A 26,864-nucleotide genomic window follows, 5' to 3' on the forward strand; every position below is an offset into this window, starting at 1 on the left:
GCAGCCAGAGTGCTCCTTGGAGGCCAGGATGGCTAAGCTTCGTCTCTCATACTTTGGACATATAGTCCAGAGGAAACAGTCGCTGGAGAAGGATATCATGCTGGGTAAGGTGGAGGGTCAGAGAAAAAAAGGAAGACCCCTAACGAGATGGATTGGCCAGGTGGCATCATTGATGGACTCAAGTGTGGAAGCGGTAGTGAGGTTGGCCCTGGATCGGACATTGTTTCGTTCTGCTGTGCATGTGTTCGCTATGAGTCAGTTCCGACTCGATGGCACCTGACAACAACAACAACAACCCCTCTGAGAGCAGTGGGGGTCGTCAGCAGTATCTCCCAAGGTCCAGTCCACTTCTCTTCTAACTAGGAGTCGGGTCTGTTTGTCTACATTTTGAGTAGGATATGATCTCTAGACTGGAAGGGGTACAGGTTACCTCTAGTGGTCTTTAGGAAGACAGTAATGGCTTGAGACTTCTTGTGCATCAACTATTATATACTTCGAAGGCAATGTTGACCAGCTGGGATGGATTCATGTCTATTACCCTGTCGAATTTCTTTCTAACATGGGGGGTGAAGGGCACTTTGGGAGATAAAATCATGTTAACCATTCAGATATTTGCTGAGTTATCAGGATCAGGGTCTGTGTACTTACAGTAGGCTTGGTAGATTCATTCAAAGAATTCAGAAGGATTCTCATTTGGCTTCTGCTGAACTTCTTGTACCGTGTTCAAGAGCTTTTGTTTAGGAACTGTCTTCTTCAGACCTCTGAGAATGCACCTTTTATAGTGTTTCAGCTGCGGCAGGCCTGGTCATTTAGATTCCAGTTTGGGTCAGCTAGAGGAATTGCCTTGACTGGAGCAAGGGTCCCATTCAGGTTTTCCTCCATGGATGTGCTTCATCCTGTGCCTTATCTCATACCAGCCTTCTTTCATCATTGGTTAGGAGGATGGTCAACAGAGTCTGAATATCAGAGAAGTCCATGAAATCCCTGATCGTGGTTGCCAGAAATGTTGCCAAACCGAAATGAGAGCTTGCCGCCTGTCAGAGAGAACAGGGAGAGATCCAATCCAAGCTTTATTAACAGAAAGCCAGAAGTCTGGAGGACGGAGAGAATAATTTCTCAAGACCATCTTCAATTGGTCTTTATTTTCTGTAATTCCTTTCCAATACCATAAATTGAAGCTGGTTATAGTTACCCTGTACAGGGTTGCTATGAGTTGGAACCGACTCCACAGCACATAACAACAACAACAACATAGTTCCTGAAAATTAAGATGTGAAACTGATAACATATTGATTTTTCTGAAGCAACAGAACACCAATCAGTGTACTCATAAAAGCTGTTTGGTCATCTGTTCTTCCCTTAGCTCCTGTCCAGTAAGTGGAATGTACTTAGGATTTATGAACTAGTTTCCTATTCCTTAATAGAAAATGTGAGAGAGGAAGACAGAATGTGAACTTTCAGTGATCATAGTTTTAGAGAAAGTTGGATCCATGGGTATCATAATGTCTAACAATTAATAAGGAAGAACAAAGGTTCTTATGAAGGTTGTTAGGATTCAAAGAGAGCAAAGCGGATAAGAATTTTGATAGAGTGTCAGTGGAAGGTCCTTTGGTTTGGTTATTCCCCAGTGACACATCCCCAGGGTATGATTCCTGTGTGGGCTATCTGGGTATTTACAAAACTCTGGTAGCATAGTGGTTATGAATTGGGCTGTGAACTGCAAGGTCAGCAGTTTGAAACTACCAGCTGTTCTGCGGGGAAAAGAGGAGGCTTTCTGCTCCTGTAAAGATTTACAGCTTCGGAAACCCTGTACAGGGTCGCTATGAGTCCGGAACCAACTTCACGGCACATAACCACAACAACAACACTAACATAGCAAGATTTTCTGGGGCCAGGGATCCAGGAGTTTCTGGATTTTATGATTTTGAAAACATAGATGGACCAACATGCTGGACATATGCCCATTTTATTATTTTTTAATTCCCCCCCCAGTGAATAGTATTTACCTCTATTCCCTCTTTTTTTTTCTTCCCTGATGTACACAATAACATACAGGAATATATAGTCATTTAAACAACCAAAGGGCACATTTTGTAAGCCAGCCTTTGTCTTTCCATGAGTCTAGAACTACTGTCTTTCTCCATGCCATCATCTCTGCCACCGTCTCTAGTGCCTCTGCTTCTCTGGTTGTTGTTGTTGTTAAGTGCCGTCAAGTCAGTTCCGACCCATAGGGACCCTGTACAGGGTTTCCGAGGGTGTAAATCTTTATGGGAGTAGAAAGCCTCATCTTTCTCCCGCGGAGCGGCTGGTAGTTTCGAACCGCTGACCTTAAGGTTTGCAGCCCAATTCATAACCACTACGCTACCAGAGCTCCTTTTTGGTTAGGATCCCACATTCTGCTCATGCTCTTCCCTCCTAATGGCCCTAGGGTCCTCTGTTCTTGGAATGTAAAATTAGCTACTCCCCTCGTTTTGTTACACATCTTCTACCTTTACAGTTGTGACAGTCACAATTAGTCATGATAACAATTACTCACGATTGAATCAAATTAATCCTATCCCCATCTCCTTTCACCAAACATATCTAGACAAGATGAAAACTATTCAGTGGGGATTCTACCCTCCCCCGCACACTCTGAAATGAAATTACCTCTTGAAAACTTGTAAGAAAGTCACTTTGTGACTTTATAGCTGTCTCCCTTCCCATTTTAGGTAGCCAATGGCTAAATTGCTTGTCCCTATCAACCCTGTGTACTGAGGGCGTAGGCTTGGTCCTTGGTGTGAATACTCTCCTTCCCTCTTGGTTGGTGTTTTGAGCAACTACATCCATAAACAAAGGTCAAGTTCCTGAAATTGTAGCAATTAACATTTTCTTCCAGTATCAAACTTCTTTATCTTCCTCTAGTGGAGTTCTGATCATCAAACCATCAAGCTAGGTGAAATGGGTACTATCTACAAGTTTGGGCATTTTTACTCTTCTCCCTCACTTCATATCAGTTCTGGCCCCCAGTGGGGTCAGGACCCCCTTGGGGTCAGGAGTTTCAAGTCTCCCCAAACTTTGGACCCAACCCTTTCTCTTCTCTCATATGTAGCTGTTTGGATTCGTTTGAGTTTGTTACGGTGCGGTTCAGTCTCCAGCCTCTGCCTTACTATGTATCTTGCATTTAAAAGTAGATGAAAAAGAAACAGTGATAGTACAGTGATAAACAAGAAAATTGAACATGAGTTACTTCAATTATGTTCTTTGTGACCTTGGAGTGATTTTTGTGTTTGAAATCTGTTATTAGTTAATTTGTTGATAGTCAGTTGCCGTTGAGTGGAATTCCACCTCAAGGTGCCCCCATGTGTTAAAAACACAAAATAGAAATAAAGTGTGCACTGGGGGTGTGATTTATAACATTTTACTTGGTAAATACAAATTTTAGTTTATATATGGAATATTTTACTAATTTCAATATTGTTAGAATTGAAATGTATTCTTTTTTTTAAAAATTGTTAGTTGCTTATTTATGAGCCAAAGACCAAATCAAGAAAGTAAAATCCTGGTATTAGTGGAATGCTGTAGTGATCACATATGTTGAAAAACATGGTGCCTTAGAATTATTTTTGATAGTTCTTTAGATGCTTCATACAGAGAACAAATGTGTGAATTGATTTTATGTGTTCATATAGAAGACTGTTGTTGTTAAGTACCATTTAGTTGGATCTGACTTATGGTGACCCTGTATAGGGTTTCCAAGGAGTGGCTGGTGGGTTTGAACTGCCAACCTTGCGGCTCAAACCGACCTTACTGTCTAGTGCATTGATTTGCAGTGCCACACCAGGACTGCATATAGAAGATGGTAGAGTTGCAATAAAGAACCGTTCTGTATTTCTTGAAAGACTGCTGCTGAACTCACAGTGGATATCTTGAAAAATTTGGATTGTTGTTTGTTTCTTTCTTCTTTTAATCATTGTTTCATAAACCTCTGCATGCACATGTAACTCATATTCACAGTGGAGTTTGTGTAAAAATCAAATAAATTAATCTAAATTTTATTTCTGCCTTATGGAAACCATTCTCTAAACCTCATGGAATTCACTCTTTTGGAAGTGTTTCTTCATGTTTGCTGAGTTTTGGAACTTTGGAAACATTTTTTATTCGCTTTTGTAAATCTCACCTCATTAATGGAAAAATTTGCACTGAGACTTTCCAAGACAAGATGGAATATTCATTATAAACTGCGACACAAGTAAAGACAAAATTTTAAAAGTTCATCTCAACATTGGTAGTGTGTGATTCAAACTAAATGTGGCTGCATTGGATCAGCTAATACGTCACTTTCTGCTGTGGGCGATATTCTTGTTTCCTGGTGTAGAGTTTTAGATGTGGTTAAGTTCAAGTTCACCCGCTGCTCCTCAGAAACCCTATACCGGGTTGCTGTGAGTCGGAACAGACTTGATGGCACCTAACAACAACAAGAACAAGACAGAAGCATGTTTACAAATAGCTAGAAGCTTCCTGGAACAATGTCAGTGAAATACCAAATTTTAAAACTCTTATATGAAGATTGTTGTTGTTGTTGTTAAGTGCTGTCGAGTTGGTTCTGACCTATAGTGACCCTGTATAGGGTTTCCAAAGAGCGACTTGTGAGTTTGAACCACCGACCTTGTGGTTCAAACGACTTTACAGTTCAGTGCATTAGTCCAGGGCGCCACATTAGGACTCCTATTTGAAGATTGTTGTTGTTGTTGTTAAGTGCCATCGAGTCGGTTCCGACCCATAGCGACCCTGTATAGGGTTTCCGAGGGTGTAAATCCTTACGGGAGTAGAAAGCCTCATCTTTCTCCCGCGGAGCAGCTGGTAGTTTCGAACCGCTGACCTTAAGGTTCGCAGCCCGATTCGTAACCACTACGCTACCAGAGCTCCTTATTTGAAGATTAGTGTACTGAAATTATGGTGGTTGTTGGTAAGTACTGTTGAGTCAGTTCTGACTTATAGTGACACTATAAAGGATTTCCAAGGAGCTGCTGGAATACTGGTGTGGTGCTATGGGTTAATGCGCCAGACTGCAAAGCTGTTTGAACTGCAAGGTCCGCGGTTCAAGTTCACCAGCTGCTCCTTGGAAATGCTATACAGGGTTGCTATGGGTCAGAACCGACTTGATGGCACTTAACAATAACAACAACAAAAAGGAGCAGTTGCTGGGTTTGAACTGTTGACCTTGTGGTTTGCAATCCAATGCTTATCCTATAGCACCATACTAGGAATCTATGCAACAACAAAATGTAAGAAAATGGATATTTTGAGGAGGAATGCCTTATATTGCCTAATGAAATCAAAATCACAATGTTTTATTGCCCAAATCACTTTCATCAAGAACTGGATATTTGCTCTTGTGCAATTCAGTCACTTTTTCTGATTTTTGCAAAAGAGTAAAAAATTGAAAAGTGGAAATTTTTCGACTCAGAGGTAAAAAGCTCGAATGGATCTCCAAGGAACTAAGACATGGATGGATACTTTTGCATTTGCCAGATTTTAATGTAAATTGGGATTTTTATGAATATCTGTCAATTTTATGTTTATATTTAATATCTTTGTTAAATATTTGTATATTTCAAATATTTCACTTGAAGTAATGTTTTGAAATAAAAAAAAATGCAATCAACTATGTGAAGATGTATTGACAACTATGTGAAGATGTATTGATAAATCTGACTGTTGCCGAACATACAAGAGGGGGGCTCCAAAAAGATTGCGGACAATTCTGTTATCTTTTCAGTACATTTGTCTACAATCAGCACTGGACTGCTAACCACCAGTCTGGTGCTTCAAACCCACCAGTCACTCTTTGGAAACCCTATACAGGATCACTATGAGTCTAAACTGACCCAACAGCACTTAACAACAACAATGGTTACAAACAAAAGAAAAGAAAAATGTTCACAATCTGCATTTCTATTCTGATCATTATTATTCTTCATTTCATTTTATTATTACTGAAAATAATTTTGTCACAGAAGAGAGAGGTGTTAAAAAGTTATCCTATTTAGTGCTATAAGGATATTGGAAGTGCAGTGGCTCCATATGATAAGCACTGGACTACAAAACCACGAGGTCCACGATTTGAGCCTCCAACTGTGGAGAAAGATGAGACTTTCTGCTCCGTTTAAAACCTTGGAAATCCTATTCAGGCTCACTGTGAGTTGGAATCAACTCAATGGCAGTATCAACAATAGCATAAGGATATCAGATAACTATGCTGATGTAAACTTAATTTGCCAATTTCTGGTTGTACTAGCTGTAAACTGCTAGAGCAAAACAAAGAGAACCTTCTTGCATAACTTACCCTGGCTTGTTTGAGGCAAGCTATTTGTGGAGACCCAGAGTTTGTTTTCTAAGTACTTCTGTATGTTAGAACAGGGGTCATGAATTTTCAGAACAAAGACAGAATGAGGTATTGGGTTGTCTCTAAAACTGCATGGTTGTAGACATAAACCGATTTATAAGGGGTACTTTGAAAATCCATGAAAATTATTTGAAAAAATCTTTCATGTAAAATTTGCCAAGGTTTAGATTTTTTTTTTCTCTTAAAGTAGAAAATTACCCTTTGGAAACCCAGTGATTCTATGACAGTTTCTTCAGTATCTGATTACAAACAGCTGAGAAGTAGTACTTGGTTTATGAATCAATGACTCATTACATTATCACCTGTTTGGTCCTCCAAGGAAAGTAATTTGAGAAGTACAGTATTTGTTTATCAGTCACCTCTTGGACCCTTTGGTGAAGATATTCTTAACCCTATCTGAAAGAATGAGTTCACAATTCTGCCTCTTTTAGGTTAATACTTTTGTTTTAAAAATGAAGTCTTTATGAAGTTAATTTAAAAAAAAGTTATCTAGTGAGAATCTAAAAAACTTTTAACAATAATAGAAATATTTGGAAGTTAAAAATGTTTTTAATTCAAATTGCTTGATTTACACAATTAGATTTGTAGCAGTTTATACCTTTTTATAAAGGTTACCTTTATAAAAGGTACCTTTATACAGTAGCAAAAGTTGCTTTGTTAGATTGTTTTAAAAACTTTGGTCTCATGGGAAGGTGATATATTCACTGGTTGTAAATTTGTGTTACTTAGGGGCCGTTTCAAAAAACTGCTTTCAAGTTGTTGGTTGGTGGCTGGCTGCGTGCCTTCGAGTCGGTTCCGATCCATAGCGACCCTGTACAGGGTTTCCGAGGGTGTAAATCCTTACGGGAGTAGAAAGCCTCATCTTTCTCCCGCGGAGCAGCTGGTAGTTTCGAACCGCTGACCTTAAGGTTCGCAGCCCGATTCGTAACCACTACGCTACCAGAGGTTGGTTAGTTGGTGGTTAAATGCCTTGGAGTTGGTTCCGACTCAGTGATCCTGGATAGGATTTCTGAGGAGCAAGCTGGTGGGCTTGAACTATCAACCTTGTGGTCTGTTCATTATTTGCTCTGAAGTAAAATAATGTGTGGTGGCACTCAAGGATAAGCACTGGACTGCTAACTGCAAGGTCAACAGTTCAAACCCACCAATGGCTCCTCAAAGGAAAGATGAGACTTTCTGCTCCTGTAAAGATCAACAGTCTCAGAAACCCTATACAATATTGTTCACTGTATGTAGGTTCATTTCACTCACTGCACCCAAAGAATTGGGGGCAAGTTACACTTGACCATGATCAAACAAGACACCTGCACCAACTGACTTACAAGCACAAGCAGTTTATTGGCAAAGTGAAAGTATGTTCTCAAAGTAGGGAATGGTTCTATCTCTGTGGAGTGGAAAACACCTGGGTGGGGTCTTGGATCTGCATTTTTAATATATCTGCTCTAGCATATGGTAATAAAGGGGGGAGGACTATTTATTTAATTCCTAGTAAGAGGTGGAGGTTTCTTGGAAATGAGTGCTAGCCCTTTCTGTACTTATTTGGTCCTCACTAGATCCACTATGGTTTAGTATGCTAATAAAGCAAAAGTAACTTAAAGGTCATCTTACTTCCAAATATACATGCCCAGGTTTAGGTAAAGTCCCTAGCTAGTGGTTTTGCCTCCCTGTGGTTGGTTGTAGTGATTTTGATTGGTTGGTTCTCCTTGGTGGTTTGACCTTTAAGGTTCTTTTCCTTTGTGGTTGACTTTACCTGGTGCTAGTTTCTCTGCCATGGGCCCAGGTCCTGCTTCCTTTCTCTTTGCCCCTAGGTTGAACCTATAAATATCCCTGTGAGTTGGAGTCAACTCCATGGCTGTAGATTTGGTTTTTATTGTAGAAGCAAGGAGCTCTGATGACACTGTAGGATAAACACTGGACTACTAACTGCAAGATCCACAGTCCAAACTCATCTGTGGCTCTGTGGGAGAAAGGGCTGTCTGCTCTGGTAAAAAGAATTACAGTCTCAGAAACCCTAGAGAGAATCACTATGAGTTGGAACTGACTCGACCGCACTCAACAGCAACAACAACATTAATGCTATATATTTGTTGTTGTTGTTAAGAGCTCTGAGTTGGTTCTGACTCATATTGAGCCTGTATGGCATTTCTGAGGCTGTAAATCATTGAGGGAGCAGAAAGCCTTATCTTTCTCCTGTGGGTGACTGGTGGGCTTTAACTGCAGACCGGCAGTTCTCAGTCTCCTGCTTATTCTACAGAGCCATCCTCTCCCATAGAGGATTAATAGATAGCGGTAGTCAAAAAAATCAAACTATGTATTGAATTAGGCAAATTTGCTGCAAAAGACCTCTTTAAAGTGCTTAAGAGCAAAGATATCAGTTTGAGGACTACGGTGTGCTTGACCCAAGCCATGGTATTTTCAAAAGACTCATCTGCATGTGAAAGTTCGACAACGAATAAGGGAAACCAAAGAATTGATATATTTGAGTCATGGTGTTGGAGAAGAATATAAAAAGTACTATGGATTTGCCAGAAGAACAAATAGGTCTGTGTTGGAAGAAGTACAGCCAGAATGTTCCTTAGAAGCTAAGATGGCGAGACTTTGTCTCTTATACTTTGGACATTTATCAGGAGGGACCAGTCCCTGGCGAAGGATATCATGCTTGGTTAAATGGAGGGTCAGCGAAAAAGAAGAAGATTCCCAATGAGATGGATTGGCACCACGGCAGCAGCTGTGGGCTCAAGTGTAACAATGATGGGAGGATAGTGCAGGACTGGACAGTGTTTATTCTGTTGTGCATAGGGAACTGACTCGATGACACCTAACCAAACCCCAAACACAACTCACTGCTGTCAAGTGGATTCTGATTTATAGCGATCCTATATAGGGTTTCCAAGACTGCAAATCTTTACAGGAACAGCCAGCCTCATTTTAGTCACAACCCACAGCACCACTAGGGCTCCTTATTTTTCTAGATTGATGGTGGTGGTGGTGTGTCGTTGAGTTGTTTCTGACTCATTTGTAGTTGTTGTTAAGTGCTGTCGAGTTGGTTCCGACTCATAGCAACCCTATATTTCCAGGAAGTGGCTGGTAAGATTGAAGACTGACCTTGCAGTTCAAACCGGCCTTGCAGTCCAGCGTATTAACCCACAGTGCCACACCAGGACTCCTTCTGGCTCATAGCAACCCTGCAAAGCATTTGTTTGGCTGTAAATCTTTATGGGAGCAGAAAGACTCATCTTTCTCACACACAGCTGCTGGTAGATTCTACCTGCTGTCTTTTTAATTTGCAGCGCAACACATAATCAATACACAACCAGGGCTCCTTGATTCTCATATATTTAATTTAAGATGGTTTTGCATTCTTAAAAATTATGAGGACCCCCAGTGTGCTTGTATTTTTGTGTGTTACGTATATTGAGTCCTGATGTGGCATGGTAGGATAAGCACTGGACTGTGTAGTTCAAACCCCACCAGGTGCTACTTGGAAACCCTATACAGAGTTGCTCTGAGTCAGAACCAACTTGACCACACTTAACAACGTATTAAAAATAAACACCGAGAATTAAAAAAAAAAATTATTCATTTCAAATAGCAATGATAAACAACACTACGTATTAGATAAATAACTTTTATGAAAAAAATTTTCAAAAAAATTAGTGAGAATAATGACTTTGTTTTACAGGTTTGCAAATCTTTTTAATGTTTTGATTAATAGAAAACAATTGGATTTTCATCTGTTTCTTCATTCAATCAATTTACAATATATTGTTTTGGTTGAATATATGAATATATGAAGAAAATCTTCTTACACAGATAATATAGTTGGAAAGGGACTAGTACTTCAATACCCTTTCAGATACGTGTGAATATTTCTTAGCAAATGGCAGTTTCTAGAATGTATTGTGGAATCTGAAATCAAATAGATGAATTTTTCATATTCTGTATATTGAAATTCATTGGTCTTTTTTAAATTTTAATGGATCCATTTATGTTCAGTATTATAATGCATTGGTATTTTGAAAAATGTTGGTTTACTAAGATTTGTAGATCTTCCATGTTGAAACACATCATTATACAATGTAAAACTTACATTTGACAACATTATCACTGTTCCTTAAAAATCTTTTAAATATTGGGAAGTTCTCAAGCTCATGGTAGTAATACACATTTTCCTCAATCCTAATTTTTGCTTGAAAACTTGAATATTGTTATTCACCACAAATACTTTAAGTTGTTTTCCTTGAAGTGACAAGCTCATTTCATCTATTTACTAGAAATTATCTGCCAGATACCCAAGTCTGAAAAACCATGGTCTATCAATCTTTCTTTCAAGTAAAAGTGGAGTTTCATGAAAAGATGGCTAATTCAGTTTATACCTCAATGATGGCACAGATGATTTTCTTCAAAACAACCATCATTCATGATGTTTTATGTGTATTCCCCATTTTATCAGACAGAATATTAAAGCAATATGTATTCAAGGGCTGGTATTTAATAAAAAGAATATATTTTCTGCTTTATCAAACACATTCTGAAGTGTTTGATAAAGCAGTGTCAATGGTGAAGGATACAATGACTATTAGCACAGTTTGGAGCCATTGCTTATAAACCTGCTAAGGCACAGCTCTGTTATCTACCACATCAGTGTCAATGTTAACACAGTCGTTGTTTAATAACCTTGAGATTCAAACAAGTTATTCAGCACTTAGAATATTGCAGCACTTCTTTTATTTTGTTGCCAAGTATTCACATAAAAGACCTTCTTTGATGATTTGTCATGCTGAGAATGGGCAAACACAAGCAAAACAGCAAGTCCATTAATTTCTGGAGATCCTTTCATTTATAGTGCTGTTGGATAAGCACTGGACCAGAAAGGTGGCGGTTCAAACTCATCAGCTGCTCCTTGGAAACCGTATGAGGGTTGCTATGCATTGGAACCAACTCGGCGGAAGTTAACAGCAGCAACATTTATTTGTAAGGCCAGCATAGGATTCAATATTCATGTTGCAGTCAGATCTTTAACAGGAAAATGGCATGCTGTGATTTTATAAACTTTCCAGTTAGTAGGTATTGAGCATTGTCAACCCACTAACTGCTGCTCAGCTAATGAGTGCTCAGCTAATGTGTTCCAAGGCGTCTTGATAACTAACCCTGTGAGATACATCACTGGCTTTTTCCATTTCTAATTTGAAAAGATATAATAAACAGTGCTTGGCTTTTGAAGAACTCATCATGTCTGTGCTTCAAATATTTAATTCCTTTTTCCTTATATTCCTGTGATTGGTGTCAAAATGATACCTCACATTAACTTGTACCATAAATATTAGTCAAAATTATTCTATTGCATTAGACACAAAAGGTAATTTATTAATACCTTCAAGGAGGAAGAAAAGATGGCTTTCATCATACTTCCATTTCTTATTTATCATGTCATTCACTTTCTTTGCAGTAGATGCTTTCCTTCCATGAGTCAGGAGACTGATATATTAGCTTCATTTTCTCCCCCAGATTTTTTAGATGTAGATAGTGCAGCTGTAGGTTGTGCAGGGAACTCTTCTAATACCTGCTCTGTAAGTCTTAAATTAAGGAAAAATGTTGTATATAAATAACCTTTCTTTTAGAATGACACAAAATATTAAATCCAAAATGTTTCAATTAAAATTAAAACTTAGTGTCTGCCTTGAGACTGTGCTTTTAAAAGAGTTATCTATGGATCCACAATTAACATTCATAGAAGCAGACTTTAAGAAATCAAATGGCATATTAAATCAGTTGTAAAAGACCTCTTTCAAGTGTTAAAGAGCAAAGTTGTCACTTTGAGGACTAAGGTGCACTCCACCCAAGCATTGTATTTTTCATTCGCCTCATATGCATGTGGGGTCCTGGTGTGATGCTCTAGGATAAGCAAGGCCAGGTATTCAAGCCAATCAGCTGGTCCTTGGAAACCCTTTACAGGGTCTCTATAAGTCTGCCCTCCACCACTTGTCTGTCAGTTTGTCAGTACTGCAGTGGCTTGTGAGTTGCTGGAAGCTATGCCACAGGTTTTTTAAATACCAGCAAGGTCACCCACTGTGGACAGGTTTCAGATGACTTTCCAGATGAAGACAGACTATAAAGAAGGAGAGATGAACTACTTCTGAATATTAAGTCACTGAAAACCTTGTGAATAGCAGAGAAACACTGTCAGATATAGTGCCAGAAAATGAGCCCCTCAGGTTGAAAACACTCAAAATGCCACTGGAGAAGAGCTGCCTCCTCAAGTAGAGTTGACCATGATGACGTGAATGGAGTAAAGTCTGCAGGAGTAAAGCCCTTGGGAACTTCATTTGCTGGTGGGGCACAACTCTAAATGAAGAGAAACCGCTGTAAATATCCATTATTAATCACAACATGGAATATATGAAGTATGAATCTAGGAAAATTGGAAATTGTCAAAAATGAAATGGAGCACATAAACATTATTGCAAAGTATGAGTATTCTGGAACACTTAATTGTGCTCATGAGGAATCTGTACATGGATCAAGAGGCAGTTGTTTGAAGAGAACATGGGAACACTGAATGGTTTAAAATTAAGAAAGGTGTGCGACGGGGTTGTATTTTTTCACGATACTTACTCAACCTGTCTGCTGAGCAAATAATCTGAGAAGCTGGGTTCTATGAAGAAAAACATGGCATCAGGATTGGAGGGAGACTCATTAACAACCTACAATATGCAGATGATACAACCTTGCTTGCTGGAAGTGAAGAGGACTTAAAATACTTACTGATGAAGATCAAAGAACACAGCCTTCTGTAATAGATTGAATCTCAATGTAAAGAAAACAAAAATCCTCATCACTAGACCAGTAAACAACATTCTTATCGACAGAGAAAAGATTGAAGTTGTCAAAGACTTCATTCTTCTTGGATCAACTATTAACTCTCACAGAAGCAGCAGTCAAGAAATCAAACGACATATTGCATTAGGCAAATCTGCTGTACAAGACCTTTTTAAAGTGTTGAAGAGTAAAGATGTCAGCTTGAGGACTAAGGTGTGCCTGACCCAAGCTATGGTATTTTCAATAACCTCATATGCATGAGAAAGTTGGACAGTGAATGAGGAAGATCATAGAAGAATTAATGCTTTTGAATTATGGTGTTGGAGGAGAATATTAAAAGTGCCATGGGCTGCCAAAAGAACAAACATAACTGTTTTGGAAGAAATGTAGCCAAAGTGCTCCTTGGAGGCTAGGATGGCCAGACTTTGCCTTTCATACTTCAGACATATTGTCAAGAGGGTCCAGTCACTGGAGAAGGATATCATGTTTGGTAAGGTCAGAGAAAAAGAAGAAAACCCCCAGCGAGATGGATTGGCAAAGTGGCAGCATCAATGGGCTCAAGCTTGGCAATAATTGTAAAGTTGGCCCAGGACCAGTCAGTGTTTCATTCTGTTGTACATAGGGTCGTTATGAATCAATACCTACTCCATAGCACCTAACAACAACAACAAAATATGTCGGCCCTGGTGTGGCACTGTGAGATAAAGCACTGAACCAAAAGGTCAGTTTGAACCATAAAGCTGATGGTTCAAACTCACCAGCTCCTTGGAAACCCTATACAGCGTCACTATGAGTTGGAAGTGACTCAATGACACTTAACAACAACAACCACAACATCAAAACGTCTGTAGGATAAGCACTGGACTGCTGCTAACCATAAGGTCGGCAGTTCAAACCCACTGCCACTCCTTGGAAACCCTACACAGGGTCTCTGTGAGTCAGACCTGACTTAACAACATTTAACAACAACAACATAAGTCTGAAGGGACTCAAGGACACTTAACAACATATGCATATGAATGATGGAAAAGGAATAAGGAAGGCTAAAGAATTGATGCTTTTGATTATGATTTTGACAAAGAATATTGAAATTATGATGGACTACCAGAAGGAGCCCTGGTGGCATAGTGGATTACTCATTGGGCTGCTAATCACAAGGTCAGCATTTCAAAGCAGCTGCTCTGCAGAGAAAGATGACACTTTCTGATCCCGTAAAGATTTACAGCCTCGGAAGCAGGGTAGCTATGTATTGGATCCAACCTGATGCACACAACCACCACCACCAGAACAAACAAATCTGTCTTGGAAGAAGTACAGCCAGGATGCTTGTTAGAAATGAGGTTGGCTAGACTTCATCTCCCATACTTGGACATGCTATCAGGAAGGACCAGTTCCTAGAAAAGGACATTATGTTTGGTGAAGAAGAGAGTCAGAGAAAAAGAGAAAGACTGTCAATCAGATGGATTGACACAGTGCTTGCAATAATGAGCTCAAACAAAACAGTTGTGAGGATGGCGCAAGACCAGGCAGTGTTTCATTCTGAGTTGTAACTGACTTGATGACATATAACAACAACAACATGTGGGATCAAACTGACACCAGTAACCGTAAGTTAGAAAACTTAGGAGCGGTGAGTTAATGTTAATTGTAGGCTGACAATTCAGAAAAGGAGGATGCAAGGGATTGCACAGCCTGAAGAATGTAATCCATGTTAGTGACTATTCATGGACAAATTGTTGAATGGGAGTATGTTCTGCTGTGGAATTCTTAACAAAAAATAAATAGAAATTAAAAATTTAAATTTACCTTTCGTTTGAAATTTTAGAAATGTTATTGTGAAACAAGTTAACAAAAGGTACTATGACCTTTTGTATTCTCCTGTGTAGGTTGCAAGGGAAACATTGGTATTTAAAATAAGGATTTGTTGAGATGACAAAGGTTATATATAGCAGGAATAACTAAAGACATATGTAAGAGCAAACTAGAAGCACTGAGAACAAATTGAATTAGTCTCTGAAAACTCACCTCTTCATACCTTAAAAGTCTTTTGTAGAATTAGGACACACCAGAATCCACTGCACACATTCCATTAGCTGCCAAAGTTATGATATCATCACACATCCTTTGCTTCTGGAACATTCCTGTACCCTGAAGAGAGGTTATGAAAATAGTTTGGAACTTAAGGACCCACTGAAAGAATTTAGTAATTCCCCAGACCTCACTTTAGGAACTACTGTTACAGATGTTTGAACTGACTGTCAAAGTGCTTTAAAACACCTCTGAAAATCACCGTGCATTCTTTACACTTTGAACCCTAAAGTGTGAAAATTCCTTGTCAAAAGCAGATGTAGTAATTCCTTGTCAAAATCATCCTAAACCAGGTCTTATTCTGTGACTACTCATAAAGTTAATCCAAATGTTATATCATATAGACAAGATTAAATGTAAGGAAGTAGAAGAACGAGTGGGCATTTTTACTGTATGAACGTAAGTAGATTGATTCAATCATGTATTTTTTAAATAGAGAAGTATGCAACATATAAAGACAAGACTTTATTGGTATATGATCATGTCCTTCATTCCTTGATCTAATTTATGGCTGGAAAGAATGGAGATTTTGATGAGATGGCCAGAATATCTCTATTCAGGGTCTTGCTTACCATGCCTAACTGTGGGGAAACTTGACTACAATGTCACATGTGCAATGGTCACTTATAACAATGACAGAATAGGATGTGTGCTCCCAGTATGTCTTCTTCCAATTAGGATACTATGTCCATCAACAATCACTATCCAAGATCTTTCAGCATTGAATTTAACATGATTATTGTTGTTGTTAAGTGTCGTCAAGTGGGTTCTGACTCATCGCAACCCTGTATAGTGTTTTTGAGGAGCAGCTGATGGGCTTGAACTGTTGACCTTGTGGTTTGCAGTCCAGTGCTGATCCTAGAGGACCACACCATGAGTCCATAATGTGACAATTAGTTAGGACTAAATTATCCATGAAACAAAGTGTTTTTATAGTGATATGTTAGTAAGATTGGAGAATTGTTTAATTATGTGCTGCCTTGTGTATTTCTCTGATCTTAAGATATACATTTTAATCTCTTTGAAATGAGAATCAATGGTGTATTGGTTTAATTGATTAATGTTTCCTCTTTTTTTGTGCGAATTAAAAATTTTTATTTTTATTTTTATATGTTATCTTCAAATACGTTTGTTTTGATATAAGTTGTTAAGTGCTGTTGAGTTGATTCCAACCCATAGCAACCCTGTATAGGGTTTTCAAGGAGCAGCTGGTGAGCTTGAATCACCAACCTTGCAGTTCAAATCATTTTGCAGTCTGAGGCATTAGCCCACAGCACCACACCAGGACTCCTTGATATAAGTATGAGTGTCTTATTCATGTGGAAGACTACAACACATTTCACCCTTCTGTTGGAATCCTGGTGTGGTGCTGTAGGAAAAACACTGCACTGCTAATCACAGGTCGACAGTACAGGGTCATTATGACTTGGAATTGGCATGATGGCACTTACCAACAGCAGCATGGTCTCAATTAAGGAGCACTCGTGGCTTTGTACCACAAGATGTGCAATTCAAACCCACAAATCGCTCCAAGGGAGAAAGGTGAGGCTTTCTGCTCCTATAAAGATTTATAACACTGGAAACCCTATACAGAGTTGCTATGAATTGAAACTGACTCGACAACTCCTAACAACAGCAACGTGACTTTGATCATTTTCCTTTAAATAAAGAAATAAATTGCTCTAGCAATAATTGGGAGCGAGGTGGCTCCATATGATAAGCACAGGTCTGCAAACCACAAGGTCTGCAGTCTGAGCCACACTAGGCACTCCGTGGGAGAAAGATGTGGCACTGTAGGATAAGCACTGGACGTCAAGGTCGATTTGAACTGTGAAGTCAGCAGTTCAACTCCACCAGCCACTCTTTGGAAATTCTATATAGAGTTGCTGTGAGTTGGAATCAACTTGAAGGCACAACAACACAGCAATACTTTGTGTGTGTGTGTGTACATACAAGTTTTTTCTTTAAAATGTGCACTTCCACATTAAGTGCTTTACTGTTGTTGTTGTTAAGTGCCATTGAGTCAGTTCTGACTTATAATAACCCTGTATAGGGTTTCCAAGGAGTGACTGGTGGGTTTGAACTACTGACCTGTAGGTTAGCAGTTCCGTTAGCTTATCCTACAGTACCACACCAGGACTCTACAAGTGCTTCATAGCAAATAGGAACATTAACATTAAACTATGCTCTTGTAAGTTGTTTGAAAAGATACCTTTTTTTTTTTTTTTAACTTCTGCTTATGTTTTCATTTGATCTTCAGTATTTATTTTTGTCCATTACAGGTTTATTTTAGGACAGTGGAACTTATAGAAGAGCCTATAAAAGGGTCTCCTGGTTTGAGTTTCTACTTCAAAATTAATGGACTTCCCATATTTCTGAAAGGCTCAAACTGGATCCCAGCAGATGCATTCCAGGATCGAGTAACCTCTGATTTGTAAGTTATCATCTTTCTCTTTTTATTCCTTTTTTTTAAAAAACAACAACAACAAAAAAAAACAGTCCCACAAAGTTTAAGAGTTACTCATTTTGAGTTTGTTTTATCCGGAAGGAATAAAAGGAACTGAGAGGTAGTATAGAATTGAGAATGTTGGAAAATTTAGACTGGAAAGAATTTTTAAATCATATATTCCGTTCTCCTGGTAGCGTAGTGGTTACGAATTGGGCTGCGAACAGCAAGGTCAGCAGTTCGAAACTACCAGCTGTTCCGCAGGAGAAAGATGAGGCTTTCTGCTCCTATAAAGATTTACAGCCTCGGGAACCCTGTACAGGGACGCTATGAGTCGGAACCGACGCCACGGCACATAACCACCACCAATCTATATATGGAATCCTGGCGTAGCACTGTGGGTTAATGTGCTCGAACTCTAATGTTGATTTGAACCACAAGGTCAGTGGTTCAAGTTTACCAGCTGCTCCTTGGAAGCCCTGTACAGGGTTGCTGTAAGTTTGTACCGACTTGAAGGCACTTAACAACAACTACAATTTATATACATAGTCTCATAACTGAACTAAGGAGCTCTGGTAGCTTAGTGGTTACGAGTTGTGCTGCTAACTTCAAGGTCAGCTAGTTTGAAACTACCAGCTGTTCCCCAGGAGAAACACAAGGCTTTTTGTTCCTGTAAAGATTTACAGCCTTGGAAACCCGGTACAAGGTAGCTATGAGTCGGACCTGACTCCACGGCATATAACCATCACCGTAAGTAAACTATTTCAGGATGTCTTTAGGAAACTTTTACACATTTACTCTGGAGAAACAAGAAATGACTTCTGCAAATTTTAAATAGTCACAGGGGCTGGTGGCATAGGGAGAGAAGATAGTTACATGCAGCTTCTTTTCAGTTTTTTGAAGACTATCTTAATATTTATGCATGTATTTTAAAAACAGAACTTATATTTACCTTTTCATGCTAAGATATTGTTCTTAGAGCTATGGTAATAGAATTTTTTTTTTTTTTTATAGTAATAGAATTTTGGAAGAAAATAATATTTCCTATTTGGGTTTATCTTTCATGTGAAAATATATACATTTAATTTATTTTAAAATTTATACATGTACACAACAGTGTATTACTTAATATTTGAAATATAATGTTGTTAGTAGTAATTAACCTCTCATATTGCCAAAAGTTTTAGTCACTTTTTATTTCAAAATATGAAAATATGATTAATATTTTGAATTTCATATGAAAACAAAATTCTTCAGGCACAGACACCAGATAATTTTCTTATTCCATCTTTTGAAGGAAGCTTTGAGTGGTACAAATGTTGATATGCTGGACTGTTAACTGAAAGATTGACAGTTCAAGTCTACACAGAGTACCTCAGAAGAAAGGTCTGGCAAACTTCCAAAAAATCTGTGATTGAAAACCCTATGGAATATGATTCTACTCTGACACACAAATGGGGGCAACATAAGTCAGAACTGACTCTATGGGCAACTTTTTTTTTTTTTTTTTCCTTTTTCAAAAGGTCTTCTCAACCTCCTGCCTCTTTTTGTTGTGGTTAGGTGCCGTGGAGTCAGTTCTGACTCATTGCAACCCCTATGCCCAACAGAATGAAACACTGTCCTATCCTGCACCATCCTCACAATCATTGTTATGTGTGAGCCTATTGTTGTTGCTATTATCAATCCATCTCATTAGGGGTCTTCCTCTTTTTCTGCTGACCCTCCACTTTACCAAACATAATGTCCTTGTCCAGGGACTTGTCCCTCCTGATAATATGTCTGAAGTATTCGAGACAAAGCCTCTCACCTTCCCATCTTATAAAGAGCATTTTGCCTATACTTATACCAACATAGATTTGTTTGTTCTGGCAGCCCATGGTACTTTTATTATTCTTCTCCAACACCACAATTTAAATTCATCAATTCTTCTATGGTTTTTCTTCTTCATTGTCCAACTTTCAAAAGCATATGGAGCTATTGAAAATACTATGGCTTGGGTCAGGCTCACCTCAAACTTTTTGATCTTGAAAGCTTTTAAAGAGGCCTTGTGCAGCTGATTTGCCTAAGGCAATACATTGTTTGACTTCCCGACTGCTTCCATGAGTGTTACCAAACAAAATAAAGTCTTTGACAACTTTAATCTTTTCTGTATTTATCATGATGTTATTTATTGGTCTAGTGGTGAGGATTTTGTTTTATTTACATTGAGGTGCAAACCATATTGAAGCCTGTGGTCTTTGATCTTCATCAGTAAATATTTTAAGTCCTCTTTGCTTTCAGCAAGCAAGATTGTATCATCCGCATATCACAGGTTGTTAATGAGTGTTCCTCCAATCCTGATGCCACGTTCTTCTTCATATAATCCAGTTTCTTGGATTATTTGCTCAGCATACAAATTGAATAAGAATGGTGAAAGAATACAACCCTGGCACACACCTTTCTTGATTTTAAACCATTGAGTGTTCTCTTATTCTGTTAGAATAACTGCCTCTTGGTCTATATACAGGTTCCTCATGAGCACAATGAACTGTTCTGGCATACCCATGATTCACAATGTTATCCTTACCTGGCCATGATCCACAGAGTTACAAGCCTTTATATTTCATTATAATACTTGAATTTGTCTTCTTGAGCTGCCATTTGAAAGTTTCTGTCCAACTCTCTTACCTCCTCATTTCTTCCATTTGCTTTATCATCTCCATGCTTGAGAGCAACTTTCAATCTCTTCCGACATCCATTTTGATTTTTTCTTTATTTTTTGTCTTCTTAATGACCTTTTTAAGTCTTGGTGTGGTGCTGAGGGTTAATGTGCCAGACTGCAAAGCCGTTTGAACTGCAAGGTCGGCAGTTCAAGCTTATCAGTGTCTCCTTGGAAACCCTATACAGGGATGCTATGGGTCGGAATCAACTCGAAGGCACTTAACAGCAACAACAACAATGACCTTTTGCTTGTTTCCTGTATGATGTTCTTGATGTCATCGCACAACATTCCTGCTTTTGGCTATGGGCTCTTCAGAACAGCTGGGCCTATTTGTGCAACTGCCCATGGGTACCTCTGCAAGAAGCAGAATGCTCTGGGCCCCTGACTAATGTTTTGTTTGACATAACTCATTCCTAGGCAGTTTTCTGCAGATGGAGGGATGGAGTAAATGTAAATGTCAAGATTTTTCTGAGGGAAATGTAAATTGGAAATGGAAAAATTAAAAAGGAAATTTACTAGAGGAAGAAGTGCTAGGCTGGAGAATTTTTAAAAGTACAGAAGACGGGCAGGGCTGATGAAAGGAGATGGGGCTAGCACTCATGTGGTACATAGTGAATAATTACTATCAGGACTGACTGTGAGGATTGGATATGTAAAGGTAGATGTTTTGTAGCAAAAGGAAGGAAGTGGTTGACTTTGCAAGCCAGGAGTGGAGACCCCTGGGACTATCAAAGGAGAAGAGCAGAATGCCGGATCCTACACAGAGAAATAGTGATGCCAGAGATGGAGGTAGAGATGATGATGTGGAGAGATGGAGTGGCTGGGGACTCTAGACCCAGAGAGGGAAGACTGTGTGCTGATGACCGCGGGGCAGACTTGCAGGGTGTACCCTTTGGTTGGTTGATGATGCATAGAGGGGACTGTAACCATGGCAATATAAAGATATATGATAGTATGAATGTAAAGCTGATGTTCTCTCATGTAAAGTATCACATAATTCACAATAAAACAGTTTTAAAAAAAGGTACGTAAGAATGAACTAAATTCTAATAATCAAGTTTTGATTTTTAAACTTTTTTGCCTATGGTTTGAGATTGTTTTATAAAATCATCGCATACTTTCCTAGGTTTACATGTATATTTTTCCATAGGAATAACTTTAAAACAAAAATTTGGTTTTAAAAATAGTACATTACTAAAAATGTAGAAAGCTGAGAAAAGACACTGCTTCATTTTTCTAAATTTGTATGTGTTGTGTGGTTACAGTTAATGTGTAAATAATGCTGCCTCACTTTCTTTACTTGACACCATATCCAAACTAGATATTTGAAATGTGTTTATGCTCTATGAGGCATTTAAACATTTACTCCCTACTATCCCACATTTTAAAAATGAGAATTTGTTTTTAAAATTTCAGGTCCGATCATTTAAATATATAGTTTCTATTCTTCTACAGGTTACGACTCCTTTTGCAGTCTGTTGTGGATGCCAACATGAATACTCTCCGGGTTTGGGGAGGAGGAATTTATGAGCAGGATGAGTTCTATGAACTTTGTGATCAGTTAGGAATAATGGTGAGTATATGATGGTAGTGGTGGTGGTTGTGTGCCACCAAGTCAGTTCCAATTCATAGTGATCCTGTATAGGGTTTCCAAAGTGGTAAGTCTTTACGTGAGCAGAAAGCCTCATCTTTCTTTCATAGAGTGACTGGTAGACTCGAACTACTGACTTTGCATTTAGTAGCCCAGTTTGTAATCTACTACGCTACCAGGGCTTCTTGAGTATGTGATAGTATTTAATAAATTAATGTGCTATTGTGTCCTCAGTTTGACTTCTAGTGTTCTGAGTGAGTGGTTACTTAACTTATTTCTTTACTCTACCCAGCAATGTTCTCCTTTCACTTCCAAAGGAATGAATGGTATTTTACAATCCCAGAGCCATAGTTGGTAACAAATAGAATAAATAATTTGTTTAAATAATGCCTATTTTATATATTAATTAAATTTAAGTCTATGTCAAAGCAGTGATATTGCAGTGGTTGGTGAAGTATTGGGCTCCTAACTGCAAGGCCAGCCGTTCATACCCACCTGCCGCTCCACTGGAGAAAGATGAGTCTGTGTGCTACTGTAAAGATTTACTGTTTCAGAAACCCTATGGAGCAGTTCTACTCTGTCCTATAGCGTCATTGTGAGTCCGAATCTACTCACAATGAAAAATATCTATGTAATAAAATTTATGGTAATGCTTTGTTGCCTTTCATTTTATCTGATAGATATGGCAGGACTTTATGTTTGCTTGTGCCCTTTATCCAACCAGTCAGAGCTTCATGGATTCAGTGAGAGAAGAAGTTACTTACCAGGTATGTTATTACCATCCTAAGAAGAAAGAATACTTATATGTTAGCTCTGTCTTCTGTTAAATCTCTCAATTTTTCTTACCTTTTTTTTTTTTCTCTTTTTTCAATTTTTTATTGTGAATCGAGTGAGGGTTTATTGAACAGACCATCAGGTGTCCATTCAACAAATCAGAAGCTTTGTTTCATTGTTGTTGCTGTTAAGTGCCGTCAAGTCAATTCTGACCCATAACGACCCTGTATAAGGTTTCCGAGGAGCAGCTGGTGAGCTTGATTCATTACATGGTATTAAGAAAGATCGTAGAAGAATTGATGCCTTTGAGTTGTGGTGTTGGAGGAAAATACTGAAAGTGCCATGGACTGCCAAAAGAACCAATAGATCTGTTTTGGAAGAAGTGCAGCCAGAGTGCTCCTTGGAGGCCAGGATGGCTAAACTTCGTCTCTCATACTTTGGACATATTGTCCGGAGGAAACAATCATTGGAGAAGGATGTCATGCTGGGTAGGGTGGAGGGTCAGAGAAAAAGAGGAAGACCCCCAACGAGATGGACCAGCCAGGTGGCATCATTGATGGACTCAAGTGTGGCAGCGGTAGTGAGATTGGCTCAGGATCGGACATTGTTTCGTTCTGCTGTGCATGGGGTCGCTGTGAGTCGATTCCGACTCGATGGCACCTGACAACAACAACAACAATCCACTCCATGTACCAACAATTAACAGTATTTACCTCTATTCACTTTAACTATTGCATTCCTCCCTGTGTCTCCCATTACCTTTATCTTTTCTCTGCTAACCTCCCTCTTGTTATATATAACCTGTTCTGACACCCATGTTAACTTGTGTCTGCTCTCTATCCCGTGAATTACTTTCCCTCCCCTGCCACTATCCTAGATTGCCTCTTTAATCAAGTAAATATTTATTTTTTAAAAACCTTTTTACAACATTGGCCTCATATAATAATTGTCCTTTTGTGATTGATTAATTTCACTCAACATAATGTCCTCCAGGTTCAAGCATGTTGTGAGGTGTTTCACAGATTCATCATTGTTCTTCAGTGTTTTGTAGTGTTTCATTGTGTGTATATACCAAAATTTGTTTAACCATTCTTCTCTTGGTGGGCATTTTTATATGTCTTTTGTAAACAACATATTGAAGGATCTTATTTTCTTATTATCTTTTGCTTTTATGTCTCTTGACTGACACATTTAATTCATTTAAATTCAGTGCAATTATCAATAGATATGAATTGATTTTAGCCATTTTTCTGTGTGTGTGTGTGTGTGTGTGTGTGTGTGTGTGTTTTGGTGCTGCTGGAGTCTTTGTTCCACATAATTTTCTATGTAGAATTCATTTTGTTTTTCATTTTCTTTTCTGTTGTGTTAACATTTATTAAATCTTTCTGATTTTCTTCATTTTCAAAAATTTTTATGTGCAGGTGTATTATTTTTCTTTGACATGACCCTGTAATTTATTATTATTTTTTTCACCTGCTTAAAACAATCTGTTTTATCTTGAAATCTACTTGACTTCCTTGCCATTAGGAAGTTCAGTATCTATACTCTTTCCTCTTTTTGCTTTGTAGTTGACTTCATTATACATTGATATCTCTAGTTCCCTATTTTCAGTTTTGTGTGACACTACTGGCTAAGCACTGGACCACAAGGTCAGTTTGAACTACAAGGTCAGTGATTCACACTCACAAGCCCATTCTTGGAAACCCTATACAGGGTCGCTGTGAGTCGGAGCTGACTCCATGGCACCTAACAACAACAGCAACAACAGGTTTGTTTTACTTTAAATACTTCTATGTCTATATTGAGTTTAGGGTGATGTTGCCAAGTCTGGTAATCTCATGTTGTTGTCTGTTGTTTTGATTCTCAGTCCAAAGAACACCCTTTAGCATTTTTTTGTAAAGTTGATCTGGTCATTACAAATTCCTTTAATTTCTGTTTATCAGGAAATATCTTAATTTTGCCATTGTATTTAGGAATAGCTATCCCGCCTATCTGATTCGTGGATGGTGATTGTCTTTCTTTCAGAGTTTATTGTATGTCATTCCATTGCCTTCTTTCCTTCATGGTTTCTATTGAGAAATCGGATTTTAGTCTTATTGGTTCGCCTTTGTAGATAAGTTTTTGTTTTTCCTGAGCTACTCTCAGGTATGTTTGGAGGGTTGGAGGGCTTACAACTGGCGAAATTTGTAGGACAATCCAGAAATCCATTGTTTTCTAGTTCAAGACGCTCAGCTGTTCCTGGAGCTGCCATCTTGGGACAGAACATCTTGATTGCATCAGGATTGATATTGAAATTTAAAGTGACACTTTCAACATAAAACCAAATGGCCACCACTCGTCTGTCTGTCGTGCTGTGGTGGCTTGAGTTGCTGTGATTCTGAGGGCTATGCCTCCGGCATTTTAAATAACCAGCAGGGTCACCCATGGTGGACAGGTTTCAGATGAGCTTCCAGACAAAGACAGACTAGGAAGAAAGAGTGATAAACTACTTCTGAATCGCTAGTCATTGAAAACCTTATGAAAAGCAGAGAAACACTGTCAGATACAGGGCCGGAAAATGAGTCCCTCAGGTTGGAAGGAACTCAAAATGCGACTGGGGAAGAGAAGCCTCCTCAAAATAGAGTTGACCATGATGATGTGAATAGAGTTAAGCTCGTGGGAGAAAAGCACACAGAACCTTCATTTGCTGATGGGGCACAACTGAAAATGAAGAGAAACAGCCATAAACATCCATTGAAAATCGGAACATGAAATGTAAGAAGTATGAATCTGGGAAATTTGGAAGTTGTCAAAAATGAAATGGAGTGCATCAACATTGATATCTTAGGCATTAGCTGAAATGGACTGGTATTGGCCATTTTGAATCTGACAACCACATGGTTTACTATGCAGGGAATGAAAAATTGAAAAGGAATGGTGTTGCATTCATCGTCAAAAAGAACATACCCAGATCAGTCATGAGGTACAAAACTGTAAGTGATAGGATAATATCCATGCGCCTACAAGGAGCTCTGGTAGCGTAGTGGTTACGAATCGGGCTGCGAACCGCAAGGTCAGCAGTTAGAAACTACCAGCTGCTCCGCGGGAGAAAGATGAGGCTTTCTGCTCCCGTACAGATTTACAGCCTCGGAAACCCTGTACAGGGTCGCTGTGAGTCGGAATCGACTCCACGGCACATAACAACAACAACAACAACAACAACAGGGAAGCCCAGTTAAAATCACTATTATTCAAATTTATGCACCAACCACTAAAGCGAGTGAGGATGAAACAGAAGAATTCTACCAACTTTTTCAATCTGAAATCGATCAAACATGCGATCAAGGTGTACTGCTCATTACTGGTGATTGGAATGCAAAGGTTGGGAGCAAAGAGGAAGGACCAGTAGTTGGAAAATATGGCCTTGGTGAAAAAAAATGATGCTGGAGAATGAATAATAGAATTCTGCAAAACCAATGATTTGTTTATTTCAAATAACCTTCTTTGGATAGCATAACAGATGACATGGACCTCACCAGATGGAATACATAGAAATCAAATTGACTACATCTTTGGAAAGAGAAGATGGAAAAGCTCCATATCATCAGTGAAAACAAGGCCAGGGGCAGACTTTGGAACAGACCATCAATTACTCATATGCAAATTTAAACTGAAACTGAAGAAAATGAAAACAAGTCCACATGAGCAAAATATGACCTTGAATTTATCCCACCTGAATTTAGAGATCATCTGAAGAACAGATATGATACATTAAACACTAAAGACCGAAGGCCAGAAGAGTTGTACAATGACATCAAGAACATCATAAATGAAGAGAGCAAAAAGTCATTAAGAAGACAAGAAAGAAGGAAAAGGTCAAAATGGATATCAGAAGAGACTCTGAAACTTGCTCTCTAGTATAGAGATGCTAAAGCAAATGGGAGACATGAGGAGGTCCAAGAGCTGAACAGAAAATTTCAAAGATCAGCTCAAGAAGATAAAGCCAAACACTATAATAAAATATGCAAAGATTTGGAATCAGGAAACCAAGAAGGAAGAACATGGTCAGCATTTCTCA

The 26,864-nt window shown here is 38.7% G+C and overlaps 1 protein-coding gene across 1 annotated transcript in view; it reads left to right on the forward strand.

Annotated features, from left to right (window-relative positions):
- The window catches only part of MANBA (mannosidase, beta A, lysosomal), a 224,978-nt gene that overhangs the window by 111,432 nt on the left and 86,682 nt on the right, over positions 1–26,864 (forward strand). The window contains exons 8-10 of the mRNA XM_006872718.1: positions 17,578–17,729; positions 21,898–22,015; positions 22,714–22,800. Of these exons, the coding sequence (XP_006872780.1) occupies positions 17,578–17,729; positions 21,898–22,015; positions 22,714–22,800 (357 nt within the window). The remainder of the gene's footprint in view (positions 1–17,577; positions 17,730–21,897; positions 22,016–22,713; positions 22,801–26,864) is intronic.

The sequence above is a fragment of the Chrysochloris asiatica genome, unplaced genomic scaffold (genome assembly GCF_000296735.1).
Source record: "Chrysochloris asiatica unplaced genomic scaffold, ChrAsi1.0 scaffold00211, whole genome shotgun sequence".
NCBI lineage: Eukaryota > Metazoa > Chordata > Mammalia > Afrosoricida > Chrysochloridae > Chrysochloris > Chrysochloris asiatica.